General features: G+C 37.8%; 1 protein-coding gene and 1 long non-coding RNA gene across 2 annotated transcripts; both read left to right on the top strand.

Annotated features, from left to right (window-relative positions):
- Window positions 1-2181: 2181 nt before the first annotated feature.
- On the top strand, window positions 2182-5551 carry LOC128295389 (uncharacterized). The gene is made up of 6 exons (XM_053030955.1): window positions 2182-2561; window positions 2667-3014; window positions 3113-3296; window positions 3347-3877; window positions 4018-4647; window positions 4718-5551. The coding sequence occupies exons 1-6, from the start codon at window positions 2182-2184 to the stop codon at window positions 5549-5551; spliced, it is 2907 nt and encodes a 968-aa protein (XP_052886915.1).
- Window positions 5552-7636: 2085 nt separating this feature from the next.
- LOC128295183 (uncharacterized) lies at window positions 7637-8551 on the top strand. The gene is made up of 4 exons (XR_008285517.1): window positions 7637-7948; window positions 8070-8157; window positions 8376-8426; window positions 8506-8551. It is a non-coding gene; the product is annotated as an uncharacterized LOC128295183 (long non-coding RNA).
- The last annotated feature ends 7352 nt before the right edge of the window (window positions 8552-15903 follow it).

Below are 15903 nucleotides of genomic sequence, written 5' to 3'. Positions count from 1 at the left end.
TGGTGCATCGGATGTCTTGGGAGGGTCGAGCACCAAAGCTAATTTTGGGCCCCCGTTGGTGCAGAAGCGTCACCACCATAAAGTGTCCCTATTTTAGACACATGAATGTCGCTTGGTAGGGCTGGTAGTGGCAGCGTGTTTTCTGATTTTTCTCCAAGATTGGGGCGATTCTGCTTCTTGCGTTTTCGTTGTGTGTCTGCCTTATTCGTTTTGAATATTATGGCAGTTTGTGTGGGTTTTGAGTCTGTTCCGTTTTGTTGGTGACGTTTGGTTTTGTTTTTTGTTCTTTTTCTTCATTTCGGTGGCTGTTCTCGGTGCCTATTTTGTGATGCGACAGGGTTTGACGGTGACTTTGGTCAGATAAGACGTTTCCTGCAGCGTTTCTTGCTTCGTGTCCTCCGGTGATTATTTCCGATTTTTTTCCTTAATTTTTTGAATCCTAGGTTTTTCTATACATTCTTTTTGCTGTTTATTTCTGCATGTTCTTTTGATTTTTTCGTGGTGGGTCCCTCGAGGTGGGGTTTTTCCTTTTACTTTTGATTTTTCTATGTTCTTTTGTCGTTTTTGCATGAAAAAATCATCTTCTCCTTCTTTTTCCATTAAGGTGCATGGTTTATGTAGGTTCTTGACTAGTAATTTCCTTTAGTCTAGTTGTTTTTTATTCTTTTCTGATTGGTTTCTTTGGTTTCTTGTTGAGTTTTGTGGTGGTTGTGTCTTGGTTGTTGAGGCTTTCGTAATTCTTGCTCGAGATTGGGCGTCCGCTTTTCTTGTTTTTTGTAGTCGGTGTGTTTCGAGAGGGTCTCGTGTTTGCTTGTCCCTAGCGTGGTTTTCTTTTAGTTTTTTCTTTTGACAGGTTCTTCTCTCTTTCTCTGGGTTGACTCCGCGAAGAGTCCTTGGGACGATGGAGGAAGGGCCGGATATTGGTGCGACAACATCGACGGATGAGTTAAATGAGCTTTTGCGGAAGTTAAAATTCTCGGAAGACGAATCTGCCCAAGTTAAATGCATAAAGAACGAAAAAAACGCCCAAGGATTCGATTCTTGGGCCGTAGGCAAGATTATGGCGAATGAGCATCCGAACAGAGAAGCAATGTACAGAGTGTTCAGGTCCTTGTGGTATACTAAGGAAGAGGTGGACTTTGTTGCGTTGAAAGAAGGGGCTATCATAGTGAAATTTGGATGCTTGGAGGATCGGAGTCGAATCCTCAATCTTATGCCTTGGTTATTTGATAAATGCTTATTTTCAATGATTCCGTTTGTCAAGGGAAAGAACATAGCTGATTACGAGTTTTGGCTATCGCCGTTGTGGCTTCGAGTTTATAATATTCCTATAGAATTCATGGATCGTCAACTGGCACTGGATGTGGGGAATGCTATAGGTGACTTGATGGCTATAGATTGGAAGGATAGGAATGGGGCGTGGACTGAGTTTATGAGGCTAAAAGTTAAAATAGATATCTCAAAACCTTTGAGGAGGGTGGTGAAGTTAAGTGAGCGATCTTTGGTGAAGAAATGATAGGGGTTATAAAGTCTGGCGGCTCCACGACTTTTGTTATTTGTGTGGGTTGATAGGACATACCACTAGAAGGTGTCAAAACAATAGGGCGGGTGATGTGATAGAGGATTCAAACCAGCAGTATGGAAGTTGGATGAGGGTTCCATTTGTGAAACCGACTCAGGACAGGAACATGAGAAGGAATGGGGTGGAAATGGTTAAGGAAAAAACCAATATGACTGAAGATAAGGAGGAGAGTCAAACAAATTCTAAAGATGAAAGTGGGCACTCTGGTCTGAAAAGGAATGAGAAGGAAGGTGAAGAAGCCTCGATAACGACATCCCCGGTGGAACAAAGAATCAATAAGCCAGTTCGGGATAGTATGGGACGGTTCAAGCATAAAAGAAAGCGAATGAGGATGCTGAATGGAAATAGCTTTGAAGAAAGCCCGTCCAAAAACGTTAAGAGGAGATTAATGGAAAGTGTTTCACCTGTTAAGGCGGTGGCTGGTGACCAGCCCCGCCCTGCACAATGAAGATCATTTGTTGGAACTGTCGTGGGGTTGGGAACCTGCGATAGTTAAGTGATTTAAACAACTCCTTGTTGCTATTGATCCGGATATAATTTTCCTTTGTGAGACTAAGGTCAGTGCTAATAGATTTGATTCTGTTCGCAGGAGATGTAGAATGGAAGGCTGTTTAGCTGTGAATGCGGAAGGCAAGAGTGGGGGGCTGGTTATGATGTGGAAAGAAAGTAAGAAGGTTGAGATTCAAACCTATTCCAGCAACCATATTGATGCTTTGGTACATATGAAAAATGAGAGCCCTATTCGTTTCACTGGCTTTTATGGAAATGCTGATCCGAATAGAAGACAGACTTCCTGGAATATGCTTAAAAGGGTTGGTCAAACTGTTACTGGGAAGTGGATTATCGGGGGTGACTTCAATGCTATTTTGGATGAGGCGGAAAAAGAGGGGGGTCGGAGAAAGCCTAAGGTTCTGATGGAGGAGTTTCGCACGATTGTTGACGAATTAGCGGTGGTGGACTTAAAAACTGATAATGGGTGGTTTACTTGGGTTAACAATAGGGAGGGTTACGCTAGAGTCAAAGAGAATTTGGATCGCTTCCTTATGTCGATAATCTTGTGACTAGCTTCCGTTCTAGAAACTAGGGTGATTCGGCAGTCTAGCTCTGACCATGATGCGATCAGTTTAGATACAGAAGGTAGGAGACCGAGAGATGGCCCTATGGACCCGAGGCTTTGTTTTAGGTATGAGGTTTGTTGGGCTAGAAATGAAGCTGCTAAAACGATTATCAAGGGTGCTTGGCAGCGTGGGAATCAAGATATTATGGAGAAGATTACGAATGTTGGCAAAGAGCTTGGAAGGTGGCAGTATAAGAAGTTAAAACAACTGCGGAATAAAATTGGTTCTCTGCAGGCGGATATTAATAGAATTATTGATGGCCAGGGGAGCAATAACGAGGGCAAGAAGCTTAAAATTTGTTCGGTTAAAATTGGGTAACTTCTTTGGATCTTGAGGAAAAATTCTGGGCTCAAAGGTCGAGGGTTATGTGGTTAAAGGAAGGGGACAGGAATACTCGGTTTTTTCATGTCAGGGCTACTAACAGGAGGAAAAAAAACAATATTGCTAGACTTAAAGACACCAACGGCAGTTGGAGGGATAATAATGTGGACATTTGTAAAGCTATCAGGGAGTATTTTCAACTCTTGTTTAAGTCAAATTTCAATTCTAACAGTGAGCTTAATCTGGACTATGTAGAGAAATGCATTTCAGGGACGGTAAATGACCGGTTATTCTGAGGATTTTCTGAGAGAGTGAAATCATGAAGGCCTTTAGTCAAATGGATCCTAGGAAAGCTCCCGGAATTGATGGTTTGTCAGGGCATTTCTTCAAAGAAAATTGGGACGTCGTTGGAGCGGATGTTATTAATCTTTGCCTGGATATTCTTAGGGGTGTTAAAGATGTGGATTGCTTAAATGATACTATTATTGTTTTAATCCCTAAGGTTAAAGATCCTGTGGATATGACTAATTTTAGGCCCATCAGCCTATGTAGGGTGATTTACAAAATTATTGCGAAAGTGCTTGCCAATCGGTTGAAGGAAACGCTTCCGTTATGCATCAGCCAAAATCAAAGTGCCTTTGTTCCGGGGAGGATGATTCACGATAACATTTTGATTGCTCACGAGCTTGTCCATTATCTTCAGAGTGCGAAGAATGGTCCTAATAAAGGGTTTGTGGTCAAGCTTGACATGAGTAAGGCATACAACTGGGTGGAGTGGAACTTTATCGAAGAGGTGATGAAGAAAATGGGCTACGTAAATGATTGGGAGTCGAAAATTATGAGATGCGTTAGATCGGTTCGTTATGTTGTCAAGTGCAATGCTATCCTCTCTGATACAATTATCTTGGGGCGTGGCACGAGACAAGGGACCCTCTTTCTCCTTATCTTTTTTTATTTTGCATGGAAGCTTTTTCTAAACTGTTATTTCGTGCTCAGTATAATAATATGCTTAAGGGAATTAGAGCTAGTAGAAATGGGCCCCGTATTAATCACCTGTTTTTTGCTGATGACGCTCTTCTCTTTGTTCGTAATAAAAAAAGAGATGTTGAGGAGCTTGTGAGTATTATAGCTCATTTTAGTAGGGCTTCGGGCCAAGAGATTAATAAGGATAAATCCATGATTTTGTTTAGCCCTAAAACCCCTAGGGATAGTAGACTTTCGGTTAGCTCCTTGCTTGGCATGCGGACTGTCGAAAAGCTTGATAGTTATCTTGGACTTCCACTTCCTGTTGGTAGGAAGAAATCTTTAGCTTTCACTGACATCATTAATAGGTGTACTTGCAGGGTTAAAAGCTGGTCAAAACACTTGCTTTCTTACGGTGGGAAAGAGGTCTTTATCAAGGCGATTATCCAGGCCATTCCGTCCTATGCATTTTCGGTGTTCTTGGCTCCAAAGGGCACTATAGAGGAACTCCATTCACAAATGGGAAGGATGTGGTGGACAAACAACGACAAGATGCGGGGTTGGGCAATGATGGCGTGGCGGAAAATGTGTCATCCGAAGGGTATGGGTGGAATGGGCTTTCGAAACCTATATCTCTTTAACCTGGCTCTTTTGGGGAGACAGGTTTGGAGACTTATGTCTCAACAGGACACTCTATGTTTTAAAGTCCTATGTGCGAAGTACTTTCCTGAAGGGGACGTATTCAGTTATAAGCGGTGCGACAAGCCTTCATTCACCTAGGCAAGCATTGCCAAAGGCGATGAATGCGCTTAAGGATGGTTTTATTTGGCAAGTGGGAGATGGCAATGGGATTGATCTTAGACGTGCGCATTGGGGGCTGAATGGTATCTTTGGAGAGTCGGTTTGTCGGTCTCCTCTCAATGATAATGAAAGAAAAGTCAAAGACCTGTGGGACCAAGATAACAGACGTTGGAAAAGGGAAAGGGTGAAAGAGATTTATGGGGATTATTTGGGGGAGTGCATATGCAATTTGCCCATTCCTCCTAATAACATTAAAGACACCCGGACGTGGCTCCAAAATCCGCATGGTATTTACACGTCCAAGTCGGCTTATTCTTGGCTGATTCTTAAGGAAGTCGGATTCGGCCCTCACAGATTTTTCTGGCGCGCCTTATGGAAGCTTCAGATGCTCCCGAAGATCAAAATCTTTAGCTGGAGGATTGGTCACAACATTCTCCCCACGTTCGACAACATTGCTCGCATCCGTCAGGGTTTCCAAAACATTTGTCCGAGATGCAAAGACAGAGAAGAAACGCTGATTCATGCCATGAAAGACTGTAAAAAGGCTCGTGAGATTTTGGCTGCTGGTGGGTTAAACAATAGACTGCTAACTGGGGAATATACCAACTGCATCGATTGGTTGGAGGATGTTTTTCGTGTGCTGGATAAGAAAGCTGCTGCTGATTTCTTAACTCTGCTTTGGAACAGCTGGAATGATAGAAATAATATGCTTTTCAAAGGGAAAATGGATGAAGCGGTGACGGTGCAGGAAAGGCGACCATGTTAAGCAAGGACTTTCGCATTTATAATATGACGAACCGACTATTATTCCTCCGACTCGACGATTAAAGATTGGAGAAAACCCCTCTGGCTACATCAAAGTGAACGTGGATCTTCTTTGTTATTAATGGGAGCGATGGTGTGGGCGCTATCGCGAGGACCAAGATGGCTTCGTTATTGGGGATGCTATAAGTTCGTTGATAAAGCTATGGATGTGAATTGGGCGAGTTGGAAGCGCTTAAAGAAGGCTTAAACTGGCGGCTAGATTAAAAATCGCTCGGCTCATTGTGGAATCTGACAGTCTTTGGGCTTGTCAATTCGGTCAACAAGAGGAATAAAGATATTCTTGTTTTGGACAGACATATTAAGCATACTTGTAGTGCTTTTAATTTTTTGATTCATCCATGTTAATTGGATTAGTCGTACTAGCAATAATCTCATTGATTTACTTTGTCACTTAGCCGTTAGGAACAAAGTTGATTTGTATTTTGATATGGATTATCCGCGGATATCCATGGTTTGATTATTAAAGATGCAATAAGATGAGGTTGACCTTTGGTCGTTTTCTTTCAAAAAAAGAATGTCGCCTGGTAGCACATTGACCAAGTTTTTTTAGCTCTTTAGGGGAGGTGATATTGAGGCGAGCAGGGGTTGTCGAGAGCCTTGCCACGCCCATTTCATGCCCAGACGTCGGTGCCCCCCCATGGCCGGTTAGGTTCCGGCGGTGCTCGGCGATCCATCCGTGGCGGTGCTCCGTGAGCCATCCGGAATATCAGCAAGCTACAAGTCGTCCGGTCCCTCCCAGGTCCCTCCCTTTTGGAACAAGATCCTCCGGCACCTTGGGCCCTTGGTCGTCTTGGAGCATCAGCACCTTGGTAACCTAGGGCGTCGATGGTGTGGGAGCATCGGCACATTCTTTGCTGGACGTCAGGAGCCTTGGACGCCATCGGCAACCTAGGACGTTTGGTATAAGATATGTTTTTTTATACTAATAATTATTTTTTTTAAGTTCACCGTCAATGTTAATAATTACAGCACATTGAATTAAGGATAAGATAAGAATGAATGCACAGTGAACAAGGAATGAATTATGTGTAATATTTTGTATATTTTAGTACCATCATTTTTTTGTATAAGATATGTTTTTATACTAATCACATTTTAAAGACACAAGTCTTGTATTATGTATAATTTATTGCACATTAAATTTTAAAAATTATACAACAATTCTAAAATTTTAGCTTTAGCAATTTAATATTTATAATATTGTAGCTCAAATTATGTATGTGCTCGTATATCAATTGTGAATCCTTCTATACTATTGTACAAATAGTATATATTAATGTATTATGTGCTTGTATATTAATGTATTACTATAACATGCAGCTCAAATTGTCAATCCGTCTATACTATTTTGAAGAGTTAATTGATTAAAAATAATAAATGCAACAAGTACAAAAAAAATTTGAACCAAGGTACTAAGGGAAAAGAGCAAGGTATGAGGTAAAAAAAAACTTCAAAATTGTTAACAACAGGATTTGAACCAAGGTACTAAAGGAAAGAGCAAGCATCTTAACCAACTAAGCTAAACTAATTTGTTGATATAAGAGTATTTTTATTATCTTAATTATATTACATTAAGCTCTAATGATTTATCGGACCTATTCCATACATGTGTCAAATAAGAAAAATAAAACAATAATTCTATAAAAAAATCCGGTGTTTACTTCAAATAAGTAAGGGAAATAATGATTTAAATGTTTTAAAATTACATTTTAAACCGAAAAAATCAAAATTTAGTGGCAAAAAAGAATTTTTTTCGACGAAAACTGCGGCAAACCGCCTTCGGCAGTTTGTCAGCGCGTAGATCTCGAAAAGTTATTCGAAATAAAAAAAAAAATCGTCTCAATCGGACAACCGAGCGAAAAGTTATGGCCTTTCAAAGTTTTCGAAGCTAAAAAACATAAACTGTTATGAATTACTAATTCAAAACTCACCGTTTCATTTGTTCCCACCACGCACCGTTTCAATTGTTTCCACAGGTATCCCGCCTCTAATCCTCCCAAAATTTGACGTCCCTCCACATAACGATTCAAAATGTTTGCCTTTTTCTTTTATTTTTCATTCTTTTCTGTTCGTCAGTTTCCATTGTAGGATTTTATGTTATGTTATTTGTGCTATTTCATTCCTTTAAACTGTTTCTGTATGAAATTCTCTTAAAGATTCATAAGTGTTTCATTCTTGGAATTTTTCCCACTGTTTCGGTTCTCTCCAACGGTAGCTATAGGATCTGTCTGCCCAATTTGCCTGTTATATTCGGATGAGCCGCATGGTGATTGTGTCGGCGGATGAACGGACACCGAGTTTGACATTAAAGTTGATGATAATATTGACGTTGACCCAGGTAGGACTTTTTCCGTTTTCATTTGGATAGAATATCACAACTTTTTTTCGCTTTTGGCTTCTTGCGCTTTATTAACTGAAACTTTGATAAATAATTCACTCCTTTTTTTCCTACATGACAGAGGGGTTGATTGGACTTCTTGAACATCGACGTCGCCAAGATAGTGTTTATATTGGATGCATGAAGTCAGGAGAAGTGGTTTCTGAAGAGTACGTATTTTTTTTTATCTTAGTCTGTCATTATATCACGATAAAAGATAGTTCTTATGTCATGTTTGGACATTCTTTTTTTTTTCTTGTAAATCTTTGTATATTTGACTCTGGTTACTTTCCTCTGAAAATATTGGAGGATATTCATTCTTTCAAATGCTACTTTGAGCTTGAGTTGTTTACATTTTAAGTTCAGCTTTTGGATATCTTGTTTTCAGGGGAAAGCTTTGGTATGAACCTGAAGAGTGGATATTTGGGGATGAGAAATCGTAAGTTATCTAGCTTGATGTTTGCACTACCTTATTTTTTCTATTTTGTGTTTTCATACTATTATGTTCTTCCCTTCAGGTATTTCCGGCATGCATCTGGTTCACTTATTATACTCTCCAAAAATCTTGCTCAATATATCAACACAAATAGGTTAGTTTTTATTTGTTGTTGCTCATATCCATTCTATGAGTGTTTTGTACTTTACTGCCATTGTTATATTCACTGAGGTTTCAATGTCTGCTACTGCTTAGTACCAACACTGAAAGTTTCTTCTCTTTTTCTATTTTTTTTTTGATAAAAACGACCCAAAGGTCAACACTTATCCTTAATCGCTTGGACCGAATTAAAATCGTTAAGCATTTTACAGGCTTCATTAACACAGCAGCCCAAAATGGTAATGTCTTGGTCCCTCTTTTTAACCGCGTTGACAAGAGACGCACTGTCAGATTCCACCTTCAGCTTAAAAGCGAGATTTAAACCTTCCACAAAAGCGTCAAATTCCGCCCATTTAACGTCCTGAATTTTATCCGCAAAACTATAGTTACCCCCGACCACAAAGCCATCATGGTCTCTGGCAATGGCTCCGTACCCAGCTTTCCCATCCACAACCGCCGCGTCGACGTTAATCATTAATAACACCAGCTGGAGCTCTCGTCCACCCTTTACTTATCGGGGTTAAGGGATAACAGGGGGTGCTGCAAAATTGAAAATACGGAAATCTTTGCTGAGAGTCTGCGCTCTTTCCCAAACCATCATGGCCATGTCTTCCTTCCCCTGAAAAACCAGATTGTTTCTGTCATTCCAGCAGTTCCAGAGGAGAGTGAAAAAATCGGCCGCTGCTTTTTTGTCCAACACACGCAGAACATCTTCCAGCCAGTCGATGCACCGTTCATATCTTCCATCAATCAGCCTGTTATTTATCCCCCCGATCATGAGTATCTCTCGAACTTTAGGGCAATCTTTCAGAGCGTGGATGAGCGTTTCCTTCTCGCTGTTGCATCTGGGGCAGGCTTGCGAGAACTCTTGACGGATACGAGCAATATTATCGTAGGTAGGCAGAATATTGTGACAGATCCTCCAGCTAAAGACTTTAATTTTAGGAAGCATTTTTAACTTCCATATAATTCTCCAAATCAATCTGAGAGGGCCGTAGCCTATTCTTCTAAGTAATAACCATGAATAAGCTGATTTTGAGGTGTAAACACCATGAGGGTTTTGGATCCACGTTCTGCTATCATTTATGCCATTATGGAGAATGGGTAAATTCCAAATTAAATCCCCCATGTTTTTACCATATAATTCCGTAACCCTGTCCTTTTTCCACCGCCCATAATTATGGTCCCACAGGTCTTTGACATTTCTTTCTTCATTTGTTAAACTTGACCGACAAACCGACTCCCCATTGAGACCTTCGATACCCCAGTGATCCCTGCGAATATCGATAGATTTACCATCCCCAATCTGCCACAGAAAGCCATCCTTGAGGGCGTTAATTGCTTTAGCAATGCTAGACCAAGTAAAAGATGGCTTCTCACAATATTTTGGTCTAAGCACATCACCCTGCGGGAAATATTTCGCGCTCAGCACCTCAGAGCATAGAGTCTCCTTACAATGCATAAGCCTCCAGACTTGTCTAACAATCTTTTTCATGTGTTATTAGCGTCGTTATGGCTAATTTTACTAATGTCTGACAACTGTCAGATTATTGCCTACTACACGTGATAACGTTACACCTAACAAACAATGTTCTAGATGCCATGTCTGACAATTTGTGGATTGAATAAGAAGCTTGCATACTTAAAACATACCCAACTGAATTTCAATACAATTCAAAGGAAATATATCCTCTCAATACAAATCTTGTCCGTGCTTCATAGGTTTAGCTTCATAAATAGAGCCTAATAGTCAGGTTTGATGAAAAGTGTGATTTAACCATCAATAAGCTATATATGTTTACCAAATCTTTCCTTGGTTCATTCACTAATTATATTACTCTTACAATCAACCATTGTTACTGAGGTTACCTCATTTACTATATCGATTCATGCATTTAGTCAAATGTTGATTACATTACCGAGGCAATTCTTTTTTTATTGTAGACTCCTCCTTTTGCTATATCGATGCATTCCGCACCATATTTTTTATTCTGTTCAAAATCAACATTTTGGTTTCATACTCATAACTTTTGTATTTAGCCAAATTCAATGTTATTTTACATTGTTTGCTAAATCCCATTCGTACTTGTCCAGAGTTATCTTCGATCCGACTGTTCTTCACATAATTCAAAAGATCATACTTAATCTTTTAGTACCAAACATATCTCAACAACCTTCAAAAACCCTTTATCCAATCCTAATTGTCCAAACCTACTTGTAATCGCAAATTTTCCAAAGTATGTTGTGTTTGTAACGCCCTAAAAATAGGTCTACTAGTTTTGAGTAAATTTATCGGGTTCCGGGTGAAAGCTAGGAGTTAATCGGGTTTACTACTCATTTCTTTAAAAAAAAATTAGTTAGCTTAATTTCATTTAAAAATCGGTAAATAATATTTCCAAAAATAAAAATATTTTTTGAGAAATCAGTTTTATGGTTTTAAATTTTTTTGGTTAGAGTAAATATTTTATAAAATAGAGAGAAGTTACAATATTAACTAAATAGGTAAATAATATTCGGAAAATAAAAATATTTTAGAAATATTTCACTCACGAATATCGTGAATACTAATACCCCATCTTTTTAGGCTGACACACAAATTCTTCCACGTTAGTATCATCCAATATTTTCCTCTTTTACTAGTCATTGTTTTTAAAAAAAATTTAGTTAGCTTAATTTCATTTAAAAATCGGTAAATAATATTTTTGAAAATAAAAATATTTTTTGAGAAATCAGTTTTTAAATATTTTTGGTTAGATTAAATATTTTATTGAAAAATAATTTAAAATGGAGAGAATTACAATATTAACTAAATAGGTAAATAATATTCCGGAAATATAAATATTTTTGAGAAATCAATTTTATGGTTTTAAATATTTTTTGTTTAGAGTAAATATTTTATTGAAAATAATTTCAAATGGAGAGAATTACAATATTAACTAAATAGGTAAATAATATTTCGGAAAATAAAAATATTTTTAGAAATATATCACTCACGAATATCGTGAGTACTAATACCCCCAACTTTTTATGCTGGCACACAACTTCTTCCACGGGAGTATCGCCCAATATTTTCCTCTTTCCTTTCCAGACCACCAAATTCTGCTTATCTTTGATAAAAGCTCCTCGATCACAATCCTAATTTTCCAAAGTATGTTGTGTTTGTAACGCCCTAAAAATAGGTTTACTAGTTTTGAGTAAGTTTATCGGGTTCCGGGTGAAAGCTAGGAGTTAATCGGGTTTACACTACTCATTTCTTTAAAAAAAAAATTAGTTAGCTTAATTTCATTTAAAGATCGGTAAATAATATTTCCAAAAATAAAATATTTTTGAGAAATCAGTTTTATGGTTTTAAATTTTTTGGTTAGAGTAAATATTTTATAAAATGGATAGAAGTTATAATATTAACTAAATAGGTAAATAATATTCGGAAAATAAAAATATTTTTAGAAATATTTCACTCACGAATATCGTGAATACTAATACCCCCATCTTTTTAGGCTGACACACAAATTCTTCCACGTTAGTATCACCCTATATTTTCCTCTTTTACTAGTCATTGTTTTTTTTAAAAAAATTTAGTTAGCTTAATTTCATTTAAAAATCGATAAATAATATTTCGAAAATAAAAATATTTTTGAGAAATCAGTTTTATGGTTTTAAATATTTTTTGGTTAGAGTAAAATTTTATTGAAAAATAATTTAAAATGGAGAGAATTACAATATTAACTAAATAGGTAAATAATATTCGGAAATATAAATATTTTTGAGAAATCAATTTTATGGTTTTAAATATTTTTGTTTAGAGTAAATATTTTATTGAAAAATAATTTAAAATGGAGAGAATTACAATATTAACTAAATAGGTAAATAATATTCAGGAAATATAAATATTTTTGAGAAATCAATTTTATGGTTTTAAATATTTTTTGTTTAGAGTAAATATTTTATTGAAAAATAATTTAAAATGGAGAGAAGTTACAATATTAACTAAATAGGTAAATCATATTCTGGAAAATAAAAATATTTTTAGAAATATATCACTCACGAATATCGTGAGTACTAATACCCCCATCTTTTTATGCTGGCACACAACTTCTTCCACGGGAGTATCGCCCAATATTTTCCTCTTTCCTTTCCAGACCACCAAATTCTGCTTATCTTTGATAGAAGCTCCTCGATCACAATCCTAATTGTCCAAACCTACTTGTAATCGCAAATTTGACTCAACACGGTCTGCTTATCTTTGATAGAAGCTCCTCGATCACAATCCTAATTGTCCAAACCTACATGTAATCGCAAATTTTCCAAAGTATGTTGTGTTTGTAACGCCCTAAAAATAGGTCTACTAGTTTTGAGTAAGTTTATCGGGTTCAGGGTGAAAGCTAGGAGTTAATCGGGTTTACTACTCATTTCTTTAAAAAAAAATTGATTAGCTTAATTTTATTTAAAAATCGGTAAATAATATTTCCAAAAATAAAAATATTTACTTGCTTATGGTATTTATATGAGTTGATATGAGTTGATACAACTAGCACAGGTATTTATGTGAATCACTTGGAAATGGTATTTATATGACAAATGAATTCATGGCTAAGTTGGTTGATGGATATGTGTTAGGCTTTTGGGGCAAAATTGAATTGTGTTATGCCTTAATTTACTTGCCTAAATTATGGTTGAATGGTAAGTTATATTTTTAGTTATACAAACTTACTAAGCTTAAATGCTTACTCTGTGTTATTTTTCATGTTTTTTAGTGGTTTAGAAGATTGTTCGGATTGGAAGTTGTCGGAGATTGCATAACACTATCAATCGCTTATTTTGGTACTTTTGGTTATTTATTTTGGTTTTAATGGCATGTATAGGTCATTTTGGCTAATGGTAGCCTATATGTGTTGTCATGTTTTTAGCCATTTGAATTGGCTTGTATTGTGGATATATTTTGTTATGTAAATATGTAAATAGCCTTATCATATGTGGTGTATGGTTGTCATATGAATGTCTAGTTGGTGAATTGAAATTTTGGTTATCATGTATATGAGCCTGATAAGTGGCATGTATATTAAGTGTTGGTATAAGGATGCATATATGTGTTTGACCATTTAGGTATGTTTGGGATACATAATTTGCATGTTTATAAATGGTCAATTAAGGTGCCTATGGGTATCATGGTTGTATGTGTTGGTGTTGATATTACATGATTTAATCTTGATTTTGGTTGGTTTTGAATGCCTATTTGTGTCATGGTTATGTGCAAATTTGGGTGAGAAATATGGCTTGGAACATGGTCTATTTTTGTCCACACGGGCGTGTGTCTCATCTGTTAATGATTTTTCTTGCTTCGTTTGTTTTCGGGTTTTTTGCAAGATTTATCTATCTTTGTTTTCCTTTTTTGCAGATTTGAATCCTTGGGGTGTGCTCTTTGTTGAGCCTATTTCCTGTTTGTTTCAGTATTGTTCTTTTTCAATCAAGCTTTGGAGAATATGCCAGGGAATGATATGTCAACAATGACGGAGGAGATTAATGAGCTCCTGGAGAGATTGAATTTTTCGGAGGAAGAAGCTGGGCAAATCATTAGCACGAACGGTGATAAAAATATCCAAGGCTTTGAATCTTGGGCTGTGGGCAAGATAATGGCATCAGAAGTGCCAAATAGAGAGGTGATGTATCGAGTTCTTTGATCGTTTTGGTACACAAAAGAAGATATAGATTTCGTTACGCTAAAGGAAGGGGTCGTGATCGTCAAGTTTGGGTGCCTGGAGGATCGAAGCTGGATCTTAAACCTTCGCATTGGCTCTTTGATAGATGCCTATTCTCAATGCTGCCTTTCGAAAAGGGGAAGGATTTTGAGTCTTATAAGTTCTAGTTATCACCATTTTGGCTAAGAATCTATAATATTCCCATTGAACTTATGGACCGTCAACTGGCTTTGGATGTTGGGAATGCTATAGAGGAGTTGGTGGTGATTGATTGGAATGACCGAAATGGTGGATGGACAGAATTTATGAGAATAAAAGTCAAGATTGATGTGTTGAATCCTTTAAGGAAGGTTGTGAGAATGATCGATAAGGCTGGCCAGGAAAAGATAGGGTTGATAAAGTACGAACGGCTTCCAGAGTTTTGCTATGCGTGCGGGGTGATAGGTCATACCATGAAGACATGCACAAATCAAAAGGAAGGTGCTGGGCTGAATGACTCAAACCTTCAGTATGGAAGCTGGATGAGGGCACCTATTCTGACCACAAACCAAGAGAGGGGCATGAGAAGAAATGGTGTGGAATTGGTTGTATCAGGAACACGCGTGAGTGAAGGAAAAGAAGAGAGTTAGACTAGGTCAAGTGCTGAAAGTGAGCAGCATGGTAATGAGGGAAAGAAGAAGGTAGGCGAAGACGAGTTAATGGCCACTTCTCCTATGGAAAGAAGAGGCCATAAGACTGTGAGGGATGGAATGGAAAGGCTAAAAAGCAAACAAAAAAGACATAGGGGATCAAATGATGAAAATATGGAAGAGAGTCCAACTAGACCTGTTAAGAGGAAACTTTTAGAGACTGTCTCACCTTTTATGGAGGTGGCTGGTGACCAGCCCTGCCAAGAGCCATGAAAATCCTTAGCTGGAACTGTTGTGGGGTTGGGAACCCAGCGATATCCCTAATATTATTTTTCTATGTGAGACCAAAATTCATTCTAACGGTTTCCAGCAGATTCGCAATATGTGCAGGATGGAAGGTTGCTTTGCGGTTGACTCGAAAGGGAAAAGTGGTGGGATGGCGTTGCTGTGGAGGGAATGGTGAATGTCACGGTTCAAAACTACTTTAAATATCATATCAACTAGCTTGTAAAGATGGATGATGATGAGGTGTTTAGGTTCACTAGTTTTTATGGCCAGATTGACCCTAGTTTAAGAGAGCAGGCTTGGGATATGTTGAGGAGGGTGAAAAGTAAGGTTAATGAAGGTTGAATTGTGGGGGACGATTTTAATGCCATCTTGAATGAGTTTTGTGATACTTTGTAGGAGTTGAATCTAACCGATGTCAAACTTGGCAATGGGTGGTTTACGTGGACGAATAACAGGGAAGGAGATAGGCTTGTTAAAGAGAGGCTGGATAGATTTGTTGTCTCTGATGTCTTTATGGAACAGCTTTCCTTTCTCACTTTTATATTGTTAGCCAGTCCAAGTTTGATCATGAGGCTATAATGATGGATACTGCTGGTAGCAAGCCCAAAGAAGATAAGGCTGGCCATAAGGTTTGGTTTAGATACGATACTTGCTGGCCAGAGGAGCAAGAATTCAATGACATCATTATGAACATTTGGTCAAAGGAGG

The sequence above is a fragment of the Gossypium arboreum genome, chromosome 7 (assembly GCF_025698485.1).
Source record: "Gossypium arboreum isolate Shixiya-1 chromosome 7, ASM2569848v2, whole genome shotgun sequence".
In the NCBI taxonomy this organism is placed as follows: Eukaryota; Viridiplantae; Streptophyta; class Magnoliopsida; order Malvales; family Malvaceae; genus Gossypium; species Gossypium arboreum.
Note: the sequence above shows the minus strand (reverse complement) of the source record. Positions and strands in the feature narration are given on the sequence as shown.

Bases quoted from the DNA above. Each gene is read 5' to 3' on its own strand.
- LOC128295389 (XM_053030955.1), top strand. From the start codon at position 2,182: ATGGAAGGCTGTTTAGCTGTGAATGCGGAAGGCAAGAGTGGGGGGCTG. The intron at 3,297-3,346 runs GTAAATGACCGG...GAAATCATGAAG, and splicing joins AGAAATGCATTTCAGGGACG to GCCTTTAGTCAAATGGATCC. The intron at 3,878-4,017 runs GTTCGTTATGTT...TTTCGTGCTCAG, and splicing joins TTATGAGATGCGTTAGATCG to TATAATAATATGCTTAAGGG.